Source organism: Aythya marila (assembly GCF_965140915.1).
Source record: "Aythya marila genome assembly, chromosome: 2".
Taxonomy (NCBI): domain Eukaryota; kingdom Metazoa; phylum Chordata; class Aves; order Anseriformes; family Anatidae; genus Aythya; species Aythya marila.
The window spans coordinates 63,449,441-63,475,921 of NC_139043.1; the positions used below are offsets into that span (position 1 = coordinate 63,449,441).

At 40.4% G+C, this 26,481-nt stretch overlaps 1 protein-coding gene across 6 annotated transcripts; it reads left to right on the forward strand.

The window, feature by feature from the left end:
• The first annotated feature begins 211 nt into the window (after positions 1-211).
• Positions 212-26,479, forward strand: GPR141 (G protein-coupled receptor 141). Of its 6 annotated transcripts, none has more exons than XM_082752808.1 (5): positions 212-304; positions 7,326-7,422; positions 9,127-9,246; positions 15,863-16,174; positions 24,668-26,479. In XM_082752808.1, the coding sequence occupies exons 3-5, from the start codon at positions 9,211-9,213 to the stop codon at positions 24,671-24,673; spliced, it is 354 nt and encodes a 117-aa protein (XP_082608934.1). In that variant the 5' UTR covers positions 212-304; positions 7,326-7,422; positions 9,127-9,210; the 3' UTR covers positions 24,674-26,479. The 6 variants fall into 6 exon arrangements, with proteins under 6 accessions (XP_082608934.1, XP_082608933.1, XP_082608931.1 ...); XM_082752807.1 differs by lacking the exon at positions 24,668-26,479 and having other exon boundaries at positions 15,863-15,995; positions 16,110-19,321; XM_082752805.1 differs by lacking the exon at positions 24,668-26,479 and having other exon boundaries at positions 9,127-9,297; positions 15,863-19,321.
• The last annotated feature ends 2 nt before the right edge of the window (positions 26,480-26,481 follow it).

A 26,481-nucleotide genomic window follows, 5' to 3' on the forward strand; every position in this document is an offset into this window, starting at 1 on the left:
GCAGATATATTTTGCAATAAGTAGACATATTTAATATGTATTGAATAGAACAAGAATTAAAAAATATATATATATCAAACAACCAACAACCAAACCAAACACATCAACTCAACTAGACATAAGAAGATCAGAATTGGTCCGAGCACATTTGTCAGCTGTTCGTGGTTTAAGGGCAGTGGGTGATATTTCAGGAAGCAGAAAGAGCTTGGTTGCAGTTGCAGTTCCTTAACAGCACTTCTTTGCAAAGTCAGTGAGTTGTGCAGAGTGACACAAGTCTCCTGCTGTCCTCACGGAGAGTCCACAGGTAAGTGCTGCAAAGGTACTCAGCAGAGGTATTGGAGGCAGATATGCAGAACAGAGGATTTTTTTCCCTTCACCTTAGAGAGGAGGATGGAAATGTTATTAAACTCAGATGAAAAGGCTGCAGATTTGGGTGAACTTTAATGGTTCTTTGTGAGGTAAGCTTCGGGAGGTAAGCTTAACACTTTAAGCTGGGAGAAAAGTTGTAAGATTGAAGTTAAAAGTGCTCAGGTTTTTACTTCACTGCAGCAGTTGTGAACATCAGATTTTGTGCAATTTTTGGAAGCAAAGTAAAAGGCAGTTAAAAGTGCATTATGAGAGTCAGAGGTGAAGGAAGTGCATCCACGGTCCTTTTAAAATAGCATCTGCACTTCAAAAATCCTTCCCCAAAATTATTTTATTAAAAGAAAATGTAAGCCAGAAATACAAGACTAATACTACCGGTTTGGGTGGTCAATCTTTAAGCAAAGAACAAGAAGGAAATTTTTGCTTTTATTAGCTCTCTCACAGGCTTTGATAATCTTTCATGAAGAGTCAAATTTACAAAATCACCTCAGCTGCTGAGAGTCCCAATGCCCCCTGACAATTAGGGGGCTGGCAGATCTGGCACCACTGTGGTGCTGTTGGACACCTTCCCTGATGATTTCAGACACATAACTCAGCAAAAATGGCTGGTGAGTGATTTAGTGGACGCTAAACCGTCCACTTCTTGACAGGCTTTGGGTGGCTGATTTAGCCACTGGTTATCTGCTCCGATACTGTTTTTTACATCACTGCCTTCCTGTTGCTCATTGTGTACAAGAGGCTATTAGGAGAGCAACAAAGGCATCATGGATGACAGGGTTTTTTTTTTCATGTTATTGATGTTAAAGATCTTTCTCTTGTTAGCTAGGAAAAGCAACTGAGTGCCCTTCCCAGTGATCAGGGAAAAGAAAAGCATGAACTGAGGTGACATGGATAAATCAGACAAGGCTGTGGCTGGAGGGTAGAGAAATGTAATTGGAAGGTACACCAGTAAAAATGACCTGTGTCACCAGATGTACACAGGTGTACGCATATATTATTCAGATAGTTTCTGTTTGGACTTTGGAACTTTTCTGGGTGACCGTATATAAAGTAGGTTGTTTTTACTTCTCTAGATAAAAAGCAATAGCAGTTTTTTTTTCTCACCTTATTGTCAACCCACAGCTCTATGCCCCTTCCTGATAAGAAGATATGGAGTAGCAAGTTTGTTTTTTCACCTTTGAACTGTATTTTTGCAATTCTCATCTTTGTGCCAACATTATCAGCTGAAGTATGCAAACAACCTACAGTAGGTAAAACTAGGCTGTAAACTTTGAAGGCACCACATAACACCTCAATAACTTGCTTCTGTCCAGGAGCTTCTCACTACATAAGAGCTTAAATCTCCCTGGTGTTCTTAAAACACACAGAAAGGCATCACCCCTTTGAATATGCTGCATATGTTTGGCCCCAAAAATATGTCTCTGCTGCTCTTCAGGTTGTGAGCCAAGCACAGATACATCTTTCTAGGAGAACTGCTGCTAAAACACACATGGTTCAAAAGTGATGCTGTAGGCAATAGCATGCGTGATGGCTATTTTACCTTGCTTTGTTGCATGATTGTGTAATATAGGACTGCACTCCATTTTGGTATGTAAAGTTACCAGCCTTTCCAGTATGTTGTCAGAAACATCTAGAGTCTGAGAAGATTTTTCTTGCCATTTTGTAAGTGAAAAAGGCACTTTTATAAGTGAAAATGCCACTAACCAGACAAAATAGTTGGAATTCTGTTCTGTTATGTTCTTGAGGATATAAGAAAATATTAGCAGTAAGTAGCACTGTTTGAAGTAAATTTTGAGGTCAATGGCTATCAAATGATGAACAAATTGGTGTAAAAATTGTTTCTTTAGGAGAAAAGTATCTACCAACCTACAAAGAGCATTGTCTTTAGTTGCCATTATAATGATGCCTTCCACAATGAATCAATTTGCTAAGTAGCTGAGGAGAGATCCGTGGACATCACCTACTTTGAATTTAGCAAGATCTTTGACCTGCTCATCCTCAGTATCCAGTTGTCAGGCTGGCAATATATGAACTGGGCAGACTGACCATGAGTTAGGTAGAGAACTGGCTAAACTGCCAAGCGGAAAGTTTGGTGGTTAATGGCTGGAGGTTAACCAAGAGCCAGTCACAAATGGAGTTCCTTAGGGGTCAGTTCTGAAAATATTCAATAGCTTTATAAAAACTCAGGATTGACAGGTCTGAGTGCATCCTCAGCAAGATTGAAGATGACACCAAATTGGAAGCTGAAAGATGCTGAAAGAAAGGAACACCAAGCAGAGAGATTGTGACAGGCTGGAAGGTTGGGCCAACAAGAACAGCATGAGGGTTAACAACGATAAATGTTAAATCCCACACCTGGGACACACTAGTCCCATGTAGCAGTTTTGGGAAAGCAGGGTGTTTGACTGACTAGGGTGCAACCTGGAGCGTCCTGGTGGATGGGAACCTGCACGTGTGCCAGCAGTGTGCCCTCACCTATGAGGGGAAATCTTGTTGTGCTGCATCAACAAGAGTACAGCTAGCAGTCAAGAGTGTGATTATTCCACTCCAATTAGCACCTGCCTGGCTACGCCTGGGATACTGTGTCCAGGTTTGGTCTCCCTGGTTCAAGACAAACACTGAAACATCAGAAGTGGTGGAATCTCCCTTGCGGGAAATAGTTAATGCTTGGTTTGATGGGATTCTGGATAACCTGGCCTAAGGCACTGCTTTCAGCGGGTGGTTTGACTGTAAAATTTCCAGAGGTCCCTGCCAACCTGGATGTTTTTATGACAGCCCCAACAGGCACAAACTGGGAAGTGCACAAAACTAGCTTTGAAGGACCTAACAGAAGCATTGAAAATACTAATGCCTCTAGGTCTGGAAAACCGGAATAAATTAGACCAGAGGGAGCATCATACCAACACAGACCTATCATCAACTCCCTGTTTAAAGCTAGCTTAGATACTTCTGCATTATGAACATACCTCAGATTCACATGGAAACATGCACATCTTCTTTTGACAATGCAATACTGAACAATTGAATGAATTCTACCCTTCTGCCCCTAAAAACTCATGCTCAGAATGCTTCTGAATCTGGAAAAAAAAAAAACTCAGGGAAAAATACTTCAAAAAAGCATAATAAAATATAATGTTGGAACCCCTTAAAAGATTAATTGACTTCTTTCTAACCAAGAAGAGCTCTCTGACACACAGCTGAAATTAAGGTAATGTGAGGATAATCTTAGGGGTAGGAAGAGAATGATCACCAGATGAGCTCAGATGTCCAGTAACTTCTCTAGGGGAACATGAATCTGAAAATAAAGTGGAGATAGTTCATGGTGCAGAATTCATTATTTTATTGTAAGCTCACAAAACAGAATGAAATCTTCCTTCCTAAGGAAAATTAAGTGGAAACAGGTTTCAGCCAAAGTAAGATAGACATAAAGGAAAATCTGCAGTGGACACTTAATAGGCATTGTTTTATCTGCACTTTTGTGTTAATGATACTTTACAGTGAATGGTGAGATCTCTCACTGTGAGAGCTGTGGAAGTCATTGAATCACTTCCAGTAATGATCCTGATTTGATGATGCATGGAGAAAAAAAAGCTAGCAATGGGAATCTCTCCTCAGTGAGTTGATGCTTCTTATTTCCAATTCAGTAGCACAATTAAACACATTAACTATGTGCTTTATTTTCCTAATCTCATTGAATCCTTAAAACCACTGAAATCAACAGGAAAACTATTTTTGGGATATCTACAAACTACCTAACTTGAGAATAAGTTACAGTGGGGCTAATGAAGTCTGTTGTTATGTCCAGTCTAACAGATACTGTTGAAGATCAGAGATCATATCTGCACAGGCAACACAAACTGCTGTACCAACTTACACTGATGCTATTTGGGCCTTCTTTCCGCCATGTTCCACTGACTCGAGATGGAGGATGGATTTTACTTTTTTTTTTCTTTTTTTTTTTTCTTTTTTTTTTTTTTTTTGTATGTCTATCTAGTAGGGCTTTTAATATCATAAAGGAATGTCCTTCAGCAAGCAAAAATCTATAAAGTACTTATAGCAAATAAACTGGATGAAATGAAAAGAAGAAAGTTAGGCAGGGAAGTTAATTGATAATTCAGTGATTTTACTTCTTCTCACAGAGAGGTCTGTGGTGGTTTTACCACAGAACAACCAAGGCAGGAGCCCAGTGGCATGGTGCTCTGTGCAACATCACAGGGCAAACCATGCTCTGCACAGCTCCGAAACCAAATAAACAGATTGAAGCAGGAACTGTGTGACATGATTTAGGTGTTCCTGCTCCAGCAGGCAGATTGGACTAGATGATCTTCAAAGGTCCCTTCCAATACCCAATATTCTGTGATTCTGTGATTCTGTGAACTGTCATCATGGTAAAACAGCATTACGGCCACGAGCAGCATGCCCCAGGATTTTCTGGGGAGTCTTGTGTCAATGAAACAGGGAAAGAGGCTAAGAGGCAAGCAGACAGTGGGCTGAAGGGCAGATATGGGTACTGCTCCACACAGCCTTTACTCTAGTTGTTTCTACAGCTGCTCCTGACTGGTCTCTAGCTGCGTCCTTAAGAATTTCAGCAGTACATCAAATAGGCAAAAATCTTAAAAAATGACTCAGTAATGTGCTTATTCCTAACACAATTAGCTTCGCATTTCAGCAGATACACTGAAGATCTTTATCTAACACAAATGCTTGTCATTAGTTCAGCACAGAATCCTCCAGATTTAGCAGTAAAATGAGCCATTTCAGCCCAAACAATTTGATGTAATAGAGCAGTTGTACGCTTATAGTGCTTCATTTCATTATGCATTCTTTAGCTTTGCTGGTCAGGAAAGGCTCTTGCAAATGAATATACTTTTTGAATGCAATGCAGAACATTTCTCTTACAGTAAATTCCTCTTTTCTGAAAAAGATATCAGGGACCCTGAATTCCAGGCTTCTCTCTTACCCAGCTGTAGTACCAAAGTCATGTATTTCATTATGCCTATGGTGATGTAGGGAAGTATCTTCAGCATCAAAGTAGTATTATTGGCAATAAGCTTTGCTTTCTGTACTTCTATGCAGACAATCTAGGCTAATGTAGGGAGGTGTATTCCTCTACCAACATGAAAAACACATTTTAGCATACCAAATTTCATAAATATTTGGATGTATATACGCAGCAGGAAAGTGATCACTACTAAAATGTTTTTTTCCCTGCATTTGGTAATACATCTGTGGTCAGAAATCAAATGAAATATGAAATAGAAGATCTGAGAAAAAAATAGCATTAGCAATTTTGGTAAATATTTTGAGGATGATTAGCAATAGACTTGTGCTGTACATTAAAAAAAATATTATTTAAAACATGCTACCTGCCTCATTAGGCAGTTAGTGAGAGGCTAGCACATAGTTCAAACAAATTTTAGGATGAGCACTGTCTTTTCAGGTGAAGGGAGTGTCTTTTTCTTCTCAGAAGAGTATATATACACATACAATTTGCACAGTAGTGCATATATGATTTCATTCTCTGCAGTTTAATGCCATCCTTATGGCAGGAGCAATGCATCTCCTTGTCAATCAGCTCCTCCCTCCATTTTTTTTTCATCCTGGTGAGAACAAGCTCTGATAACAAATGAGTAGCTGTGCTGGTTTACTGATGAAAGGCATATCTCCAGAAAAAAACTACTGACAAGCCAGAGATGCGAACTAGTAAAATCCTGCAGTACAAGATAATATTAAAGCTGGTGACAGACTGCTGGAAACGTGTCGTTGTTAAAAATAAAGAAGATACCTTCTCAAAAGGTCCCTTTAGACTGAAGTCTGCACAGATAGCTTTTGCATGTGGTTCTGATGGCTCATATCTTCAGTAATAAACACTGAGGCCAAAGCAGCATGCCATCAGAAAGCATAAGCATGTAAGGAGAAAATAAGGCAAATTATTAGCTTTAGAACAGTCGTTTTCTAGATTCAAGATTCACACACCCCCTCCCCCTATTAAAGAAGAAGTGCAACAGATTTTTATGTGGATTTAGGGTTTTGTTTGTTTGTTTGTTTGTTTGCAGTACTCCTCTACTGAAAGATTTGGGTTAGGGAAAAATCTTAATAGAAATCAGAGGCAGTTTCATTGATACACTGTTCTTCAACAAGGAATGAGGTGAATGTTGTTGCTTGTAAAGAAGGGAAAGGTAGTGATACAGACAGAGGGGGAAACAGCCTTTATTTACATCACTCTGGCTCAGGTATTTTAAAGTGGATTTCTTTTGAGTAACAATGCCCAGGGATAGTAAATTGCAAAATGTTTTGTTTTGTTTTGTTTCTAAGTTAGAAAAGGGAACTAGGAGGAGGCCTCCAGATATATTTCCACTTTTCAGAGGAGCTTGAATTTATATCTCTGCTGTGCAAAGATGTGTGAAATGAGGAATTACAAGTCACATTTTTCTCCCTATACGTTTTGCAAAATGTTCTTTCAGATGTGTCACAGGCAGTATTTCTCTCTTGTAGGATGCTTTACACCACCTGGGTGACAGCTGTAAATCACAACCACTTCAGAACCCAGATAGAGACATTTTAAGAAACCTATTATCCATAAAATGTTTCTGGCTGATACTGATACTGAACATTTCTCCTTTCATGGATAATTATTATCTTTCTATGCAGGTGCTTCAAATAGTAAGGCCCTTTAGAAATATGAGTCAAAAATATAACTTTTTAATATAACAACTAAAAGTTACTCATTCTAACTACGTATTAACTTTCAGCTATTCATATTAACAGCTGATCTTTTGCTTACTGATAAATTACAATTAACCTGTCACAATTACAACTTCATGACTGATTCAAACAGCCTTACAAACTAGGACCTGGTCCATAGCTGGCACTGGGACGGGATCTGAGGTCTGGGCTTTGAGTAAGGGAAACAGAATGTAGCAGAAGATGCTCTCCCTGTGTTTCATCCTTTTTCCTAGGAAGCAGACACTGCCCTTGCTTGAGGACACTGCTCTGACTCCATCCTACGAAAAGGTGTGAGGAGTAGGACCATGCTTGGTGTTTGTCAGTCCACAGGTACATTTATCAAAACCAGCTCTTCAACAGTCAAACATACATGGCAATGTATGTATGTATGTTCCCCAGCTCATGAGAGAAGTTAGATCAAAATCAGATCAGCTATCAAGAAATTGAACTTTGTTTTATCTGACCAACTCCCTGATCTCTCTACTGTGGGATTTTGGAAGGTGGTTTCAGAGGAAACTGTCTTCATGTTGTAGTTGGCTGATTTATATTCAGACATAAATCAAAGGGAAAATTGAAAAAGCAGGGCCTTGATCTGCTGTCCCACCAGACTCCATCAGAGGTGCCATCAGTAAAAGTGGAACTGGGCTGTATTTAAATTATATGTTAGAGATGACAGTCAGGCTCGTGGCTTATTATAGGACTAGTAAACCACTACGGGACTATGCCTCAGTTGATATAAGCAGGTTTATATTTATTAATGTAACAGAAGGTGAAGTGCTGGCTTTGAATACATACAGAGACAAAGGAGGCTAGAAACCAAGTATTGAAGACCTGTTTCTTCCATGAATGCAAGGGAGCTACGCCAATGTAAAAGAAAGCATTATAATTTGCTATTTCTAAAGACGCTTTTAGCTAGCAGAAGTCTGATCAATTGTCCAGCAAAGTTGATTTATACCAGCATTTTGGATAATATTTTGAAACTAATATATTTATAAAATAATATTTTGTTCCACTTCTGAATTAGCACTTCAAATCCTTGAGTTCTGGCACAATAAATGCAGAAAATCAAAACATCTGTGTTGCCATGGTTATTCTATGTACATCTCCAAGTTCAGAACAGATGAAAAAATCACTGACAGTATGTATTATGTCTGAGCATAAAAGACATAGTTTTCATTTCTCAAGGACCTTTCACATAATTCAGAGTAAAGGAGTCTTGATGCTACTCCGATCTCAGAACAAGTAGTCCTTGAAAACTGGGACAGGTTCTCAACTATTATTAAGCAGCCTTGACACACAAAACTGTTGCTATAATGCAAATTTAAACTAGGTGAAGGTCTCATATAGGTGATATAATGGGACTATGCAAACATGCTGTTTGTCATTCTTCTTTAAGATTTTGGGTTATTGCTCAAACCCTCCAAAATTACTCAAGACTTATGAAATATGTACATTTCCAGCACCTGTGTTTAAATTCAGCTGATCTGTCACCAGCTTAGTATGTTACTGGTGAAAATCTAAACGTAGCAGTCTGAATTCTATTCTCTGAATCACAGTTAGAGAAACATATTCCAGAGACACTATTGCTAAATCTTGGACAAAATTACATCAAATCTAGCAAGGAAAATGAATTGCAATTATGTGAATTAAGCTTTTTATATCTATCTATAACTTGACACTAACTTCAGCTTAGAGACAAACAAAGATAATAAGGATGTCTGTCCCAGAGCAAACTGGTATTTCATATTTATTTTCAGTTTGATTTAGGAAAAGAACTGTAATTTTTTTGCAGAATGCAAACATATGGAAAGAACTCAACACAGAAATTCCCGTTTGTGATGACCACTTAGGAAACCAACACTGTTATGTATCAGCAATAATATATAACTGTATAAACATATTGTATGCATCAACTTACTATATTTATCAACAATATTATATAACATCCAAAAAGAATCATTAAGATGCTACCTACAAATTTTTGAGATATTTTTGCTTTCTTACCACTATTAATTGGCCTGTATTTTTTTCTAGAACAAGACCTACAAGAACCCAAGACATCATGACTAACCTGAGAAAGCAGAGGACTTGATTTAAGGATATCTGGCATTGCCAGAGATGCTTCAACTTTTCAGCTGTAGCATGGGGAGAATGGTAGGTATGCCTTTTAACAGAGCTTTGAGATCAACTGAAGAAAGATACTAGGTAAGAGCTAAGTATTATTGTTTTTGTCACTTTTTAATATTAACTCAATATCTCTTTTACTGTTAACCACTGTTAGAATTGTGAAATGCAAAAAGATGGTCTCCAACACATAGCAACCTGTTGTGAAGTACCACAGAACAGTATGTCCCTTGTGTTTTTTAACAAAATGTGAAGCAATAGGATGTAGTCAGTTAAAATGTTCTTATGTAAGACTATATCTAAACATTGAATGTTAATACCCTTGCTTTCAAAAGTATTGTACTCAAATATAACTGTGTCCTGGCAGAAATGAGTAAAGCCTGCAGGAGGATAAAATTGTCCTTGCACAGACTCATAACAGAGATTCAGTCCTGCAGTAAGTCATCTTTTACTATATGCACCACACAATAACCACCACTTCCAATGAGTTCTCAATGCTGACATGGCTAATATTTATTTACTAAAATCTCCTAGTTTCATTTTGCCAGCACTGCTCAGGTGTTGCAGTATCACCAAGTCCCAAGAGATCCAGATGCCAAACTACAGTCTTGGCAGACAGAAGGGTGGAGAAAAGGTGCTGGGCTATAGCATGCACTTTGTTTCACTGTTTTCACTGTGATGTCTAGACTTTAACCATATCCATAGATATGGTTAATCCACACTTTGTCAGGTGCAATATAGATCATATTTTGCTCCTGTACTCCTGGGTTATCAAAACATTTTTTCAAATAATCCCTTCTACCCTGGGCAATAACCTTCCAAACAAGCATCTCTGTGGTCTGTGAGGCTTATGTATGTGTGTAGACTTGATTATTTTAAGCAGCAGAATATAGCTGCTCAGAAATGGGAAGCTTTGAAGACTTCCAAAGTCTAAGAAATTGCTGTAAATTAGGAGATCTTGTGTTAAATTCTCCAAAGACCTGTTCTGATATGGTATCGGATGATGGGTAGGGGATAGTAACATGCAAGGATAGTAACAGCCAAGGGAGCATTTCTTCTCCCCTTTCTTCCTTCACAAGGAATGCAACCAAAATCTTCCTGAGGTTGCGTGCTTATGGACAGCCCTGCCCTCCCATAGCTGAAGGCCTACGGTTGTTGCTTTGTCATGGGTTCAAAGAAAGAAGCAAGGCAATGGCACTATAAAATAGCGGGTGTTTTCCTTTTTGTTCTTTGAGCTTACATGAAGTGAAGAGCTGAGTAAATAACACTTGAAGAGTGGAGAGAAACTCTAATGTGTATGTATACACAGAATGAACAAAAGACTTGGTTTGCAATGCTGTTAAAATGGGTTTGCATCTTCAAAAAAAGTATCAATTTTTCTAGTTGTTTTGTTATGAACTCCTTCTAAAGCTGTCCTGCACAACTATTTTCATCATTTATGTTTATAATTTCCTAGTACAGGAAGACATTGCTTCAACGTTTTTTGTAATGCTATCCTGTAGCTCTGCACTGCCTCCTAAAAGCAGGAGTTAATTCTTTTGGTTTTCATCCATCTTTGAGCATGTGTTTGGTATCATCCAATACCTATGAAGACCAGAAGGTTACATTTGTTCTCTTCAGTATGATACAGCTTGAATAGTAAATCATTAGGAAGGTTCCATGGTTTCCATTTTTGTGTAAAAACAGTGAAAATATCAAACAAAAGAGGACTCAACATAGGTTTTTCATCCCATTCATTCTTCAAGAGACTAAAAAGTAGTTTTATAATACCAATCTGATGACACAGTTACAGGACATAAGTAAATGAGTTAGAGGAATCACTAAATGTTGTTTGAAAAAAAATCAGTATCTAAATACAGGGTAAATATACGTTTCATATTTAAATATATTATGTTTTACTTTAAGCAGACATTTATACTTCAAAATTCAGGTGTGTGTAGTAATTTTGAAATCAAGAGAATACTGCAATTATTCTAGTGGCATTGCATACATTACCATAACATGGCATAGAATGAGAGTAAATTGAAAAGCAATTACAATGCTCAACAGAAAGCAGCTCTGAGACTAAATGATGATGTTTATGAAACAAATGCACATTTTAAATGGGTTTTTGTTAAATATTTGTCTTTTGTACTGCTACCAATGTAGTTTACTTTGATGCAGAGATGTCAGTTTTGACAAACATTCTTTTTTCCATTTTATTAAGTCTGTCAAAAATAGAAATCTTTCATTTGAATTGAATTTTTTCCCCCTGGAAATTCAAATAAAACTTCTCAGTTGGCTGCATGCAGGCTGTAAATGCTTCTTATGCAGAACCCAACTGTCAGAACACATGAAAATCTGTGTGAAGCCTGCCAGTCCCTCAGCAGATATACAGGGGGATAAATTTTGCAGACACTTGTTATACAGACAGTAGAGCTCACTGTTTGGCAGAGGTTGTAGAAGTATCATCATTTTTGACAAATGTGATTAATTTATTTATTTTTGGATATGCTGATATAATGTTGATGTAACATAATGGTGACTGATGAACCTGCTTGGGAAAACATTGAGCAGTGAAAAGGACAAATCAGTGACAGACTGATTTGGATTAATAAGTCAGAAGCATTTTAGTACTTTGAAATGCAAAGTTGTTCATATAAGAAGAAAACAATAGGAGAATGATGTTGATGGCATGGAGGATTTCAGGGAGGAGCCACAAGTATGACTGAGACAAAGAGAAGATAGCTATCTCTCACCTCTACTTTTCTCTAAGTATCTATTTAAAAAAAATCTAAACATGAAAAAACTACTAAATAATGAGAAAAAAAAAAAAAAAAAGCAAAACTTGAGAAAGGTTTTTGAATCCGAAGGAAAAATCATAAGCTTGTATGATATCTGGAAGTTGAACTGGTACAAATTCTGTCTGGAAATATAGTTTGCCCATAATTATTTTAAAACAGTAGGATAATTGACAGTAGGATAAAAGAGAAATGATTTCCTAAAGGTCAGAAGAAATATGCTTTTGCTGGGAAAATATTGACAGACTGAGTCATATTTGTAAATGACATACTCTGTGTGACCAGGGTAGGCCAAGGAAGTTCTGTGGGCTGTGCTGTGCAGAAAGTAACAGGAAATGAAAGTAGTGGCATTATCTGCCCTGAAAACGGATGGATCTTGAATACACATGAATCTTTTGGCTGATCATATTTCTGAAAGTACCCAGCATCTAGCCTCTTGGCAGTTTAACTCCTTTGTCAAATTAAAATGTAGCTATTTTGGCAATGCCTCTGTGCCCTTGGCACCAGTAGATGTCTCTATAACCGCTATGGCATTCAAATAAAGTGGTCGCCCCTCATTACTGGTCAAAGCACAACAGAAATTAACCGAGAGACTTCATGCACAGGAAGACCAAACCTTGCTCCAAAACTTGAGCAATATCACTGAACTGGCTGTGGTTAGAGGGGGAGGGGATAGGAAGGCACAGACATTTGGAGGAGAAAACCCCAAGCAGAGCTACAGGCTGGGAGATGAGTGTTTGGAAAGCTGCCAGGTGGAGAAGGACCTGGGAGTATTGGTGGATAGTTGGCTGAATATGAGCCAGCAGTGTGCTCAGGTGGCCAAGAAGGCCAACTGCATCCCGGCTTCCATAAGAAACAGTGTGGCCAGCAGGGCTAGGGAAGTGATTGTCCCCCTGTACTCGGCTCTGGTGAGGCCGCACCTCGAGTACTGTGTTCAGTTTTGGGCCCCTCACAACAAGAAGGACATTGAGGTGCTCGAGTGAGTCCAGAGAAGGGCAACAAAGCTGGTGAGGGGTCTGGAGAACGAGTCCTATGCGGAGTGGCTGAGGGAGCTGGGCTTGTTCAGCCTGCAGCAGAGGAGGCTCAGGGGCGACCTTATTGCACTCCGCAGGTACCTTAGAGGAGGCTGTAGAGAGGTGGGGGTTGGTCTATTCTCCCATGTGCCTGGTGACAGTTCGAGGGGGAACGGAGTAAAGTTGCACCAGGGGAGGTTTAGGTTGGATAATAGGAAGAACTTCTTTACTGAGAGGTTTGTGAGGCATTGGAATGGGCTGCCCAGGGAAGTGGTTGAGTCACCATCCCTGGAGGTATTTTGAAGACGTTTAGATGTAGAGCTTAGTGATACGGTTTAGTGGGGACTTAGTATTAGGTCAGAGGCTGGACTAGGTGATCTTGGAGGTCTCTTCCAACCTAAATGATTCTGTGATTCTGTGAAATACTGGCCAAAGAATGTGTTGGTTGTAAAGCAGGTCAGTGGGCTGTAGCTATGTGAGTGTCAGCACAATAGGAAGCCTTATCTTACCAGAAAGCAGCATCTCCTCTGTGAAACATCCTGTGTCATCCAGAGTGTCAAACACTCTGTATCATCACACAATGACATTTCGGTTGGATGTCTGTAGTAGTGGCGAGCTGATAAGCTTATTTCCTATATAATATCTGCTGGTAACTTTTTTCTGAAGATTAAGGAAAATGAGATCTCCTGCAGAATCTTACAACAAAGGGACTTAGCAATGACTGTGGAATTCTGCAGAAGCCTGCATTTCACTGTCTAGGTTGATTTTTTTGTAGACACAAATAGGTTTCTTGCTGTTCACCTAATAGGACTACATGAGGATAATATCAGTTATCTGACTTCTGCGTATCTATTCCTTCCTGTCTCAGATCAAGTTTCTTTGCTGGACAGTGACCACGAGAGGTCCTTTCTCTACAAGCACATCATTGCTGTGTGGCTGCTAACATGTACCTGCATTTGCAGCTTGTTGCTTTTAGGGCTGTGACACTTTTAAAACTTTAAATATGTATTTTAAATTAAAACAGTGTGATAATGCCACTTTTTAGGGACATCTTTTCAAATTAAAGTTTAACAGCTTGATAAACCGATGAGTAGCTATTGCTAATGACTTCTGGCTTTCATGGTGTGAGGCTGAAACAAACACATCTCAGGAACGAGAACAAAACTGGAAGGAACTTCTATGGTTTCTGATGCAAGAACTGCAATGTGCCAATAAGCAGCATCCTTAAGAAGAAGCTCTTTCATTGCATGTCATTTTACTTCTCATAATGCACTGCACTTAGTTATCCATGAAATTCAGAATGACTTTTTCAAACAGAAAAGGTCAGTATATACCAACAAACACCATATACTACTTAAGCTATGGCAGTTCTGTTTATGTTGAATACGATAACATATCTGAAGTCTTAGTTGCATTAGGATAAACAGAGAATAACTGATTTTTCAAAGTGTAAAGAGATTTTGATTTCTGTAGTGGCAAATGCCTAGAAATACTGCTAGAGAACAATAAAAATATGAGACATATCAGATATTAATGCCTCACTGTGAGCAAAAACAGTTTATAAAAATGTTACAGGTGTTTCCTCTTTTCCACAAGAGAGAGAAATGCTAAATAACATTTTTCCCTCCCAACTTATTTATGAAAACAAGGCGAAATACCAGTCATACAAAGAGGTATAAATACAACTTTGTGAAGTTAATATCATTGTCATATTAAAATAAAAGATTTCAAAAACTCACCCAGGAAGAAAACCTTGTATTGCAGGATTCACAGGTGAAATGGAAGATATACTAGAGCCAGTTTTAAATGAGATTTTTCAGGTTGCATTAGCAGTATAACCAGGATAGTACAGACCCCAGAATTGTTCATTTTTTCCAGCTTTCTTTCTGTGACTGTAGCGTGGACATCCTCTTGATACCTTCATAAATGCAAACAAGCTTCAGTATGACACCCCACCTGAACTTTTCTTCTCCCACATACTCTCATAATACTTAAAAATACTAACAGAAAATACATTTAGAATAATCAAAATTGTATTTAATCTCTCTTTGCAGAAGCATTATATTAAAAACATATGGCATATGTATTAAACTTTTCGCTAACTTTCAGTTAGCCTCCATCAGTTCCAGACAGGAAAGCTCATTTGCACTAACCCAAGATGGCCTTTTCTAGCATTTTCTAATATTTTGTAACACCCTGTCCCCACACATTAGAGTGAAAGGGCCCTGAGCACCGGGACAGCACTGCACATGCTGCTCAGGCTAGCAGGATCTGAGCAGAATCTCCACTGAGCCTGAGTATCCATGCTATTTAATCCATTACTCAGATGTCCTGTCCATGGAGAAGGAATTGACTGAAATGTGTGCAAAACCCAGCACACTGTAGCAGACAAAATTTGTAGCTCTGATAGAACAGCATATGGTTATTTTCTGGCTCTGGGAAGGGCAGATTTGTGCTTCAAATAAACAAATTGATGAATGAGTAGCAGAATTAAAACAGTATCTCTGATGTTTGCTGAAGAACAATGGAAATGATCATAAGAGAAGTAAACTGAGAACACAGCTCAAAAACAAAATCATGATTTCTCTAAGAATCTTTTATTTTCACCTACTACTAATTCATGCTTAAGGGTGTGGTAACATCTCAATTACTACAGCAGTTCCTCCTCCCAACCTTCTCAGCTTGGTTTCTCTAGACTGGGAGATGTTTGAATAACCATTACAGATTGTTCCATGTGTAAGAATCCACGTTTACTCCTTGAGTAAGAGCCAGATGGAAAGCTCTGCTGGCATTTCAGATGGGCTCTGTACACTCGTACTCTTACCCAGTCTTTATGTATTCTTTCATTTTTAGAATATGTACAAGGAAGATTTCAGGAATATGACTGAAGAAAATATGGCTAACAATGGCTCCTCCTCTTCCTTCACCCACACGAACTCCATGAGTGCCATCCTGATTACTGTCTACTCAGTTGCCTTTGCTGGAGGTGGGATAGGGTCCATTGCAATGTCATTTGTGCTGGTCAAGATGAACACTCTGTCTGTGACCACTACAGCCATCGTTAACCTGGTTGTGGTGCATGGTCTCCTTCTCCTCACAGTGCCCTTCCGCCTGCACTACTATGTCAACAAGGAGTGGGTCTTCCAGATGCCATTCTGCAAAATGGTGAGTGCTATGGTGCACCTCCACATGTACCTGACCTTCCTATTCTATGTGATTACGCTGGTGATACGGTGGCTGATCTTTTTTCAATGGAAGGATAAGGTAGAGTTTTATAGGAAGCTGCATGCCATTGCCGCAAGCATTGCCGTGTGGATCTTCGTCATTGTCTTTGTGGTGCCACTCTTCTGCATGGAGTACGGACGCTCAGGAACATATGATAATAAAACATGCTTTAAGTTCCACAAAGAGCTACAGCAGGACAGTGTGAAAATCCTGAACTACCTAGTAATTGTGGCTGTCGCCTGTATTACTTGTATTCTCTTGAGCTTGCAGATTTTCATTCTGATAAAAGTGTCAAGAAAATTCTCCACCTCCCTCTGGTCACACCAAGAGTTCTGGGCCCAGGTGAAAAACTTGATTTTCATCTGTGTCATCATAATTTGCTTCCTTCCCTATCATCTCTTTAGGGCCTACTACATACGGCATGTGAATGACTATGAACAGTTAGAAAGCTACAATGAAGTTTTTTTAAGTCTGACTGCGCTCAGCTGCCTGGATCTCCTGTCATTTGTGCTGAGCGGAAGCCGCCTCTTCAAGCAAAATGTGGCTGTGCTTCGAAGCAGGTTGCCTTGCTGCTAGCACCAACCACCTGCAGCACGCAGACTGGTGGAGCATGGTGCTGAACAGATGGAGCAAACCCACTTCCCAGAAAGTCGTGGTGGGCCCTGGAAACAACATAACACACTCATGCAGGGCTCTGCACATCTCCTCCCCCCAGAAAATGGGGTGATCCACCACCCACATCTCAGCTTGTAAACTGGAGGTCTGCCTCTGGGATCTCCTCACAGCGATACCTAGTGAGTTGTGGATACACCTTGAGGAGTGGGGAGAAGTGGCATGAGCCCATGGCTCACAGATTTTCCTTCTTTTAGATCAAGTTTTGTGAAATCTGAGGCACTAGAATGAGACTTAAGAGAACTCGCAAAGTATGTAGAAACACACACACACAAAGTTTTTCTAGGGAATTAAGGACTGCATTTTTGAAATTCAAAGATCTATATTGTTTTCCACATACATTTCTTATTTATTGCCTGCAAGCATAAAATATTGGTGAAACTTCTTTCTACTTCTTTCTACTTCAACGTCTCTTGCTCATCAGACAGCAATAAAATAACAATTGGTATATCTTGCTGTACCTGTATGATCTTACTGCCATGCTCATTGCTTTTGTCCCCAACAAAGACCAATGTCCAAGATGGTTCCCATCAGGAATCATCAGACAGGATCCCATCTCTTTCTTCCTTGTCTTCCTTTCTGCTTCAGGCTCCACTATATCCCTTAGGAGGTTTGACTATGAGAAAGTATTTTCAGGTCAGAGACTGAGTACTGCTATATAACAACAAAAGTTGGAAACAACTGAAGTTCATAACACAAGAGATTTGTGGGGATACTCACATGGCCCACCCTTGACAAAGTGCCTGAATCACAACAGCTGATTAACAGAGGGAGATGTGAGAGTTTACAGTGTATGTGAATTTGAGATAAAACTGACTGAGAAAGTGTTTGCCCCAAAATAATTATGTTAAAACAAAGTAGACCACCAGCCAGATTAAACAGTAATTGAGGAACTACAGAGACATTTAAAACATGGAATGAATCAGTTTGAATGTGTAGTTCACTGACTGCCAGTTAATTATGTGTCATTAAAAAAGCAATAAATTTTTGGTTTAAAAGTATGTTAAGCAGTTTTACCCTGCAGCAGAAGACATGATTGGGATCAAAAAGTTATAGTAAGTGGGGTTATATCAGGGTGGTGGTCAGTCACTAGAGGGATTCCCCAGGGCTCCATTTTAGGGCCAGTTCTCTTCAATGCTTATGTAAATGATCTGGATGCAGGACATAGAATCATAGAATCATTTAGGTTGGAAAAGATCTCTGAAACTGTCAAATACAACTGTTAACCTAGCACTGCCAATTCTAGCACTAAACTATGTCCCTAAACAACACATCTACACATCTTTTGAACGCCTCCAGGGACGGTGACTCAATTACATGCCTGAGGAGCCTGTTCCAATGATTTACAACCCTTTCAGTGAAGAAAATTTTCCTAATATCCAACCTAAACCTCCACTGGTGCAAATTGAGGCTATTTCCTCTTGTCCTATTGCTTGTTGCTTCCCCTAAGCCTCCTTTTTCTCTAGGCTAAATAATTTAATGCATAATAGTTAAGCTTATAGATGACACTAAATTATAAAGAGCTGTTGAATCCCTTAAGGGTAGAAAGGTCTTGCAGATCTTGAAAGATCTTGACAAACTGCAAAGATGGGTACTCACCAGCCATATGAAGTTTGACAAGAGCAAGTACTGGACTTTGTACCTGGGATGGGGCAGCCCAGCTATACATATAAAATGGGCAATGAGAAGTTGAGAGCAGCCCCATGGAAAGGGATTGAGGGGTTCTGGTCAACAGCAAAATGAACGGGAGTCATCAGTGTGCCCTGGCAGAAAAAAGCCACCTCACTTCAAGTACTGTGTGCAGGTTTTGGCACCACAATGTGAGGAAGGCCATCCACCATTAGAGAGTGTCCAAAGGAGGCCTACAAAGATGGTGAAGGGTCTAAAGGGCAAAACATACGAAGAGAGTCTGAAGTCACTTAGTCTGTTCAGTCCAGAGTAGAGCAGGCTGAGGGGAGGCCTCATGGCGGCCTGCAGCTCCCTCAGGATGGGAGCAGAGGGGCAGACGCTGAGCTTTGCTCTCTGGGGACAGCGACAGGACCCAAGGGGACAGCATGGAGCTGGGGCAGGGGAGTGTCAGGCTGGGGGTTAGGGAAAGGTTCTGCACCCAGCGGGTGGTCAGGCACTGGAACAGGCTCCCCAAGGAAGTGGTCACAGCACTGAGCCTGTCAGAGTTCAAGAAGTATTTGGACAATGCTCTCAGACATAGGGTTTGATTTTGGGGTGGTCCTGGTCGGAGCCAGGAGTTGTATTTGATGATCCCTGTGGGCCCCTTCCAACTCAGAGATTCAGTTATTCTATGATACATTTATATTTCCTCTTATAGCAACCTTGTTGGTGGATGGAAATGTCTTACATGCATTCTGTAGGCACTGCATACCTTTGTAACACTATATTATAAACCTTTTTTTTTGCAATAAAGTTGTTAACACACAAAATATCTATTTGCTCAAAAAGTTTGAAAAATAAAACACATATTTTCAAACAGCACATCTTGACCATTGAGCTTAACTGATCTGGTTCATTAACGCGTTAAAATCACAAGTAGTTTAATTCTTGTAAAAATGTACGTGTTTGCAACACCCTGCACCATGGCATCACAGAAAAAAAGACAGACAGAGTTTTTATTTTTTTTTCCAAATAGAAATGGATGCTAATAATATTAATGTTAATTTGTGATGCTAATGAGCAGAATTAAAGGGATATAATTCTATGCTTTGAGTTGGTGATACTAGTTGGCATTAAGTCATGATTTCTATTGGACTATCTAGACAAACTTTACATCTGCCACTCATCTCACATTGTGAGTCTAGCAGAGAAAGCCTTCTCCTATCCAAAAAGAATGAAGTCTTGGTTAACACTGGTGGGAATTGCACTACCAGTTGGTGATGGAAGTGGTGCTTCCAGCAAGGGTGCTGACAGGGCCTGTGGGGACGACTGAGTACTGCTCCCTCCAGCCTCCCCCTGCTTCACCCCTCAACAGCTTCTTGTTCTCTCCCACCCTCCTGGGCACCCTTCCTGCTCACTCTCCTTGCAGGAGCTGAGGAGGAACTGGAGGTGCTGCTAAGCAATGCCATGGAAAAAATCTCTGAAAAGCTCCTAAAAACAAAAGCATAGACAAGGCCAGAGCAGCATCTGAAATGTAGCCAAGCAGCTCCTGTGAACAGTGATGGTGGAGGCAGTGGTGGGGAGTTGCAAATATGCAAAAGCCAGTCCACAGAAGACCAAAAAAAAAAGAAAAAAAAAAAGAAAAAAAAAAAAGAAAAAAAAAAAAAAGCTCTACTACAGAAGAACATAGAGGGCATAGGCCTTGGAAAAGGTGTTGGGGAAGAGGGTAGGAAGGCAGAATATATGTATGTTTCTGCCAAACATAGACTGTGCCTCTGGACTTCATCTCATGTTGTTTATTGAATCCTTAATGTTGCCAAAAGTGCAACTCTCACTGACAGGAACAAACTTGACCTCCACTGCTCCATAATCCCACTTCCACATTGCCAGTCCATAGGGTTGGGATTCTTCTCCTGCATTGCTTTCAATTACATCTGTTCCCTCCCTAGTTCACCAGTGCGCCATTCAAAACCATGTTGATGCAAGGATAAACACAGCAAGCTTGGGTTTTGCAGCAATGTTGGTTTGGGGTATTTGCCAGAGTTTAGTCCTACTTTTCTCATCCCTCTTAGGCTCCGGATTTTTTCTTTCCAGGCAGTTTTTCACAGACCCACATCACCTGACATTTCCATTTCCATTTCCATTTCCATTTCCATTTCCATTTCCATTTCCATTTCCATTTCCCTATGGTTCCAAGGACCAGGACATATTGGACTAGCAGTGCTGTTAGAGAAAGGGGGGATCTCCATAGCTGCAAGAGAAACAGTACTTTGTTTACACTCTCCCTGTAAGTAAACACTATGGATAGAGCTTGATTGGTGACAAGGGCTGGTTTCAAAAGCCAAGGAGTCATTAATAAAACACCAGTTTGAACTCCCAGCCAGAAACTTCATGAAATGAAACTAAATTTTCGGTTACTTAGTAAGACAATTTTCTCCACCTGCAAACAGTTGCTTAATAAATAAGATTTTTTGTTGAAAAGAAAAATACCTATAAGGATAATATACATAATCCACTCCCTGAAGTATAACTGCATTATATAATATATATATCTATAATGGAAATGGTGCTAGGCTCAGAGATGAGCAGTGTAACATGCAACTAACTGGGCGGCACAGCTCAAATCCACAGGCAACCCTATCTGTAGTGGTATCATGGTAAAGAAAGACCACCTGCCCAGCACTGACAAGAGTTAAGACTAATGTTAACGTAGAAATTCAACAGTGTGTCTGAATCCTTCATCTGAACTTGGGAAGCAGGACCCTGACTTCTGCCTCTACAGAAGTAGCATACTAAAGGAATGGCACTGATGGAAAAGACCCCACAATGTCTAATCTATTTTAGAAGTCTGCAACAGAGAGAAACACAACAATCTGACAAAGGCTGAGGCAGGGAAAATGTACTAGTGGTGGCATCGTGACCACTAACAAAGATGCAGAAGCACATGCTATAAGAACTGCAGATAGCCCTTTGTCTTCCCAAAGCTTTTCTTCAGAAGAGGTAAAGACTACAGAGATTTCACTAGTCAAGTGCTACAGGAGCATGGGAAAAAATAAGAAAATAAGAAAAGACAACAAAGAGTGTATTAGAATTGCTGGAAAATCCTATGGTGGACAATCTTGAATCATATCCTTGGAGAATGGGAGAGACTGTGTGTCTGGGAGCTGTGTACAGAGAAACATGAGTGTGTGAACTCCACATGCATGGAGACAGACACCAACCTATTTTCCCTACTTCTGTTGCAGTTCCCATCCTTTGCTATAGAAGGAGCAGTTTAATCAGTATCTATTCAGGACTGGAAATGTATCTCTACACTGGAAAAAAGCATTATGAAGTCTGACATAACAAAAAGAAGCCTGCAAGTTAAATTCAACTTGCAAGAATAAATTATTCCTGAAGTTAACTGGCCTTCAGAAGTTTAAGCCCAAATGGCATGCAATCTGTATGTATTATGATGATACTGTGGAAGCAACTATTCTGAAAAAAAAAAAAAAATGAATGGAAATTTGTTGTTCCTTCATGAAATGATTGTTTCAGCAACTTACTACATTAAATGACTGAAGGTTTAATGCATTTCAGAAAATACTGGCTATTTTATTCCACTGTCCAACTCTATAATTTATTTGGCCATCATCTGAAATGCCTAATGGCCTCAAGATCATCTAGTCCAGCCTCTGACCTAATACTAACAAGTCCTCCAGTAAACTATATCACTAAGCTCTACATCTAAACGTCTTCAAAATACCTCCAGGGATGGTGACTCAACCACTTCCCTGGGCAGCCCATTCCAATGCCTCACAAACCTCTCAGTAAAGAAGTTCTTCCTATTATCCAACCTAAACCTCCCCTGGTGCAACTTTACTCCGTTCCCCCTCGAACTGTCACCAGGCACATGGGAGAATAGACCAACCCCCACCTCTCTACAGCCTCCTCTAAGGTACCTGCGGAGTGCAATAAGGTCGCCCCTGAGCCTCCTCTGCTGCAGGCTGAACAAGCCCAGCTCCCTCAGCCACTCCGCATAGGACTCGTTCTCCAGACCCCTCACCAGCTTTGTTGCCCTTCTCTGGACTCACTCGAGCACCTCAATGTCCTTCTTGTTGTGAGGGGCCCAAAACTGAACACAGTACTCGAGGTGCGGCCTCACCAGAGCCGAGTACAGGGGGACAATCACTTCCCTAGCCCTGCTGGCCACACTGTTTCTTATGGAAGCCGGGATGCAGTTGGCCTTCTTGGCCACCTGAGCACACTGCTGGCTCATATTCAGCCAACTATCCACCAATACTCCCAGGTCCTTCTCCACCTGGCAGCTTTCCAAACACTCATCTCCCAGCCTGTAGCTCTGCTTGGAGTTATTGTGCCCCAGGTGGAGGACGCAGCACTTGGCCTTGTTGAACTTCATACAGTTGACCTCAGCCCATCAGTCCAGCCTATCCAGATCCTCCTGCAGAGCCTTCCTACCCTTAAGCAGATTGACACACGCATCTAACTTGGTGTCATCTGCGAACTTACTGAGGGTGCACTCGATCCCCTCATCCAGATCACTAATAAAGATATTAAAGAGGACCAGCCCCAGTACTGAGCCCTGGAGAACGCCACTAGTGACCGGCCTCCAACTGGATTTGACTCCATTCACCACAACTCTTTGGGCCCAGCTATCCAGCCAGTTTTTAACCCAAAGAAGCATACGCCAGTCCAAGCCACAAGCAGACAGTTTCTTGAGGAGAATGCTGTGGGAAATGGTGTCAAAAGCCTTGCTGAAGTCAAGGTAGACCACATCCACAGCCTTTCCCTCATCCACCAAGTGCGTCACTTTGTCATAGAAGGAGATCAGGTTCGTCAAGCAGGATCTGCCTTTCATAAACCCATGCTGACTGGGCCTGATCACCTAGTTGCCCTGTAATCCCGCATGATGACACTCAAGAAAATCTGCTCCCTGAGTTTCCCTGGCACTGAGGTCAAACTAACAGGCCTATAGTTTCCCAGGTCTACCCTCCAGCCCTTCTTGTAGATGGGCGTCATGTTTGCTAGCCACCAGTCAACTGGGACCTCCCCCGATAGCCAGGACTGTTGATAGATGATGGTAAGCAGCTTGGCCAGCTGCTAGGCCAGTTCTCTCAGTATCCTCGAGTGGATCGCGTCTGGCCCCATCGACATGCTTACATCCAAGTGCTGTAGCAGGTCACCAACCATTTCCTCATGGATAGTGAGGGCCACATTCTGCTCCCCATCCCCTTCCACCAGTTCAGGGTACTGGGTATCCAGAGAGCAACTGGTTTTGCAGCTAAATACTGAGGCAAAGAAGGCCTCATTTTATTCCACTGTCCAACTCCATACTTTATTTGACCATCACCTGAAATGCCTAATGGTTTCTAATATTTCATGAAATGACCATCCATATTGTTCTAGTAGGGAAGGTCAGGTGCTTCAAATATCAGTCTAGTGAAAGAAAATAATTAAAAACAGATGCAAATTTTACAAAGCATAAATGACCTCACAATAGTCTCTGTTATAGAAATCTGCATTTGTTCTGTGATTTATTGTGTATTTCTATGTAGCATGGGGAAAAAATTAAACAAAACTATTTCTATTGTCTTTCAAGCTAATAACTTTAAAAAGACAGAGATTAGACATTTTGCATAATACCTGCCTACTATTTTGTCATTTTGCAAAATAATTTAAAGTCATTTTGAGAAATGACTGAAGATTTTAGTCATTTTGCAGAATGACTGGTTTCATAATATGACTGTAGCAATTCGTCAGCAATTGGTGCAAAAACAGTTGTACATAAAAGGAGGTACTTGGATCAGATTCCTCTACTTGCTAAGTAATACATTCTGAAGATGTCTCAGGACTTTGAAGTTAAATTTAAAGAACTTTACAAGATCCAATAGAAATGCTCAGAGTACATGATCCTGAAGACAGAGTATTATGTAATTACTGCTGAAATAGAAAAGGCAAACCAAAATCCCAGGTCAAAGTCAAGACATGAATACTATCTGCTTGCAGAGTAAATATGGAGAGTCCACCCTTTTTTTTTTCTCTCTCTTTTTTTTTTTTTTTTTTTTTAACTGTAAGTGTATGCATTGCTACTTTTTCCCCTTAAGAGATTCAGCTTTACGGCTAATGAAGAGTTTCCTTTTTCCTTCATTTCAGATGTGAAATTCTATAATGTGGAGACACTGAGAAACTGATTAAGAGAAGGCAGACAAAAGAGGAATCTCCCACATATTTTGTGAGCATTAAGGATATGTATGATAACATCAAAAAAGCACATATGGCAACTGGCCATGGTGGACACATTCATGTCGTAAAACACTTGTCATCTAACTATGTAAACATCACCAGAGATGCCACTGAGCTCTTCAAATCCTTCTGTACAGTCTGCCAGGAAAAAAGAAGGTAGCATTTGGCTGAACGGCTTGCTGACCAGTCCCTTCTGAACAAGGAACACTTAGTACGGGGGCAAATTGACATTATTGATGTGCAGTCAATGTCTCTAAGCAGCTTGAAGTGGATAATGATGCACCAGGACTGTGTCACCAAATTTTGTTTTCTCTGTCCACTTACATGAAAAAATAGAGCTGAGCTGATTCTACAGTTTCTTGACATCTTTCTCATTTTTGGAGCACTTGTTGTATTAGAGGGTCATGATGGAATTGAATTCGTTACTGAAGTCATGCAAGAACTGAAATATTTGTGGCTTCAGCTCAGCTTGGTGCATGGAGAAACAGGACACTCAAAGTCAAGAGCTGGTAGAGCATTCAAATGGCAATATTAAGGAAGTGCTCATGGAGTGAACGGCAGACAATAATTCATGAAACTGGTCTATGGGAATTCACTTTATGTGGTCTGCTAAGATTCTGCTCACCACTCAGGAATAAACTGTTCACCGTAGTCAGCTCTGTCTGGAGCAGATCCTGGGTTTGGGATCACGTCAACCTCTCTTCCATTTGATATCATCAACTGCCTAAATGCTGAGGAGAACCTGGTCTCTGTGCTGACTTGGTGTGCTTCATCACTCATCCCATGAGCCCAGGCAGCTCCAGAGCACCCCACTAGTACTGAGGCTGTAACAGAGCCTGCACCCTGGCCTCCATTAGAAGAAATCCATTCACAACCTCTGAAATCTCCACTTGCAGAGACCTTACAGACGTGTAGCCTTTTGCCAACAGAGTCCATGGCTAGTGCACAACCACTAGCTACCCCAGCCTGCAAAGCCGACCTCTGGTTTCAGCAGCAGGGCAAAGGAGCACAGGCAGGCCAAGCTGGCCAGGTGGAACAAGGCAGGTCAGCACCCAGGAAAAGAGCATGTGGCCACCTTCCAGCTGGCAACAAGGGAGCCAGTGTGACCGTCTCCTAGACTGTCCAAAGGACCAGCAAGCAAACCAACTGAAATGTTACAGAGCAGAATAGATGCATCAACAGCCCTCCTCACAAATGTATCAATCATGAAAACAAGTGTTAGCTCAGTGAGAAAAAATGTTGTGCTTCTAACCAAAGCTTACATTTTGAGGTTACGTTGCTTTTAAACATTTCATATGTGCAAATTAATGTGTTAAGATATTTTTCCAAAATCAACTTAAAAAATTAGAGATAATAATAGTTCACAAACTTACAAGCCTGGAGGAGAGAAAGGGGGAGAGAGAAGGAAGCTATTGTTTTCTTTGGTGGAAAAAGGAACAACCTCAGCCTACCAACAGAAAGTCCCTCTTCATCCTTATCACTGATTACTGTTACAAGATAACAGATAATCATGATATTGTTTATGTCATCCTGCCATAATGAAGGGACCAGAAACTGATACAGTTTGTTTTTGTATTGACTTTATTCTAAATGTATTGTACTACATGAATTTAATTTCATTAGGGAGCAGAGTTAATTAGCATAGCTGTTTCTCATTACTAATGTAACCCATATATATGGGTCTCGTTAGCTCTGTTGTATCTCCTCTGTATGCAACCTTGAAA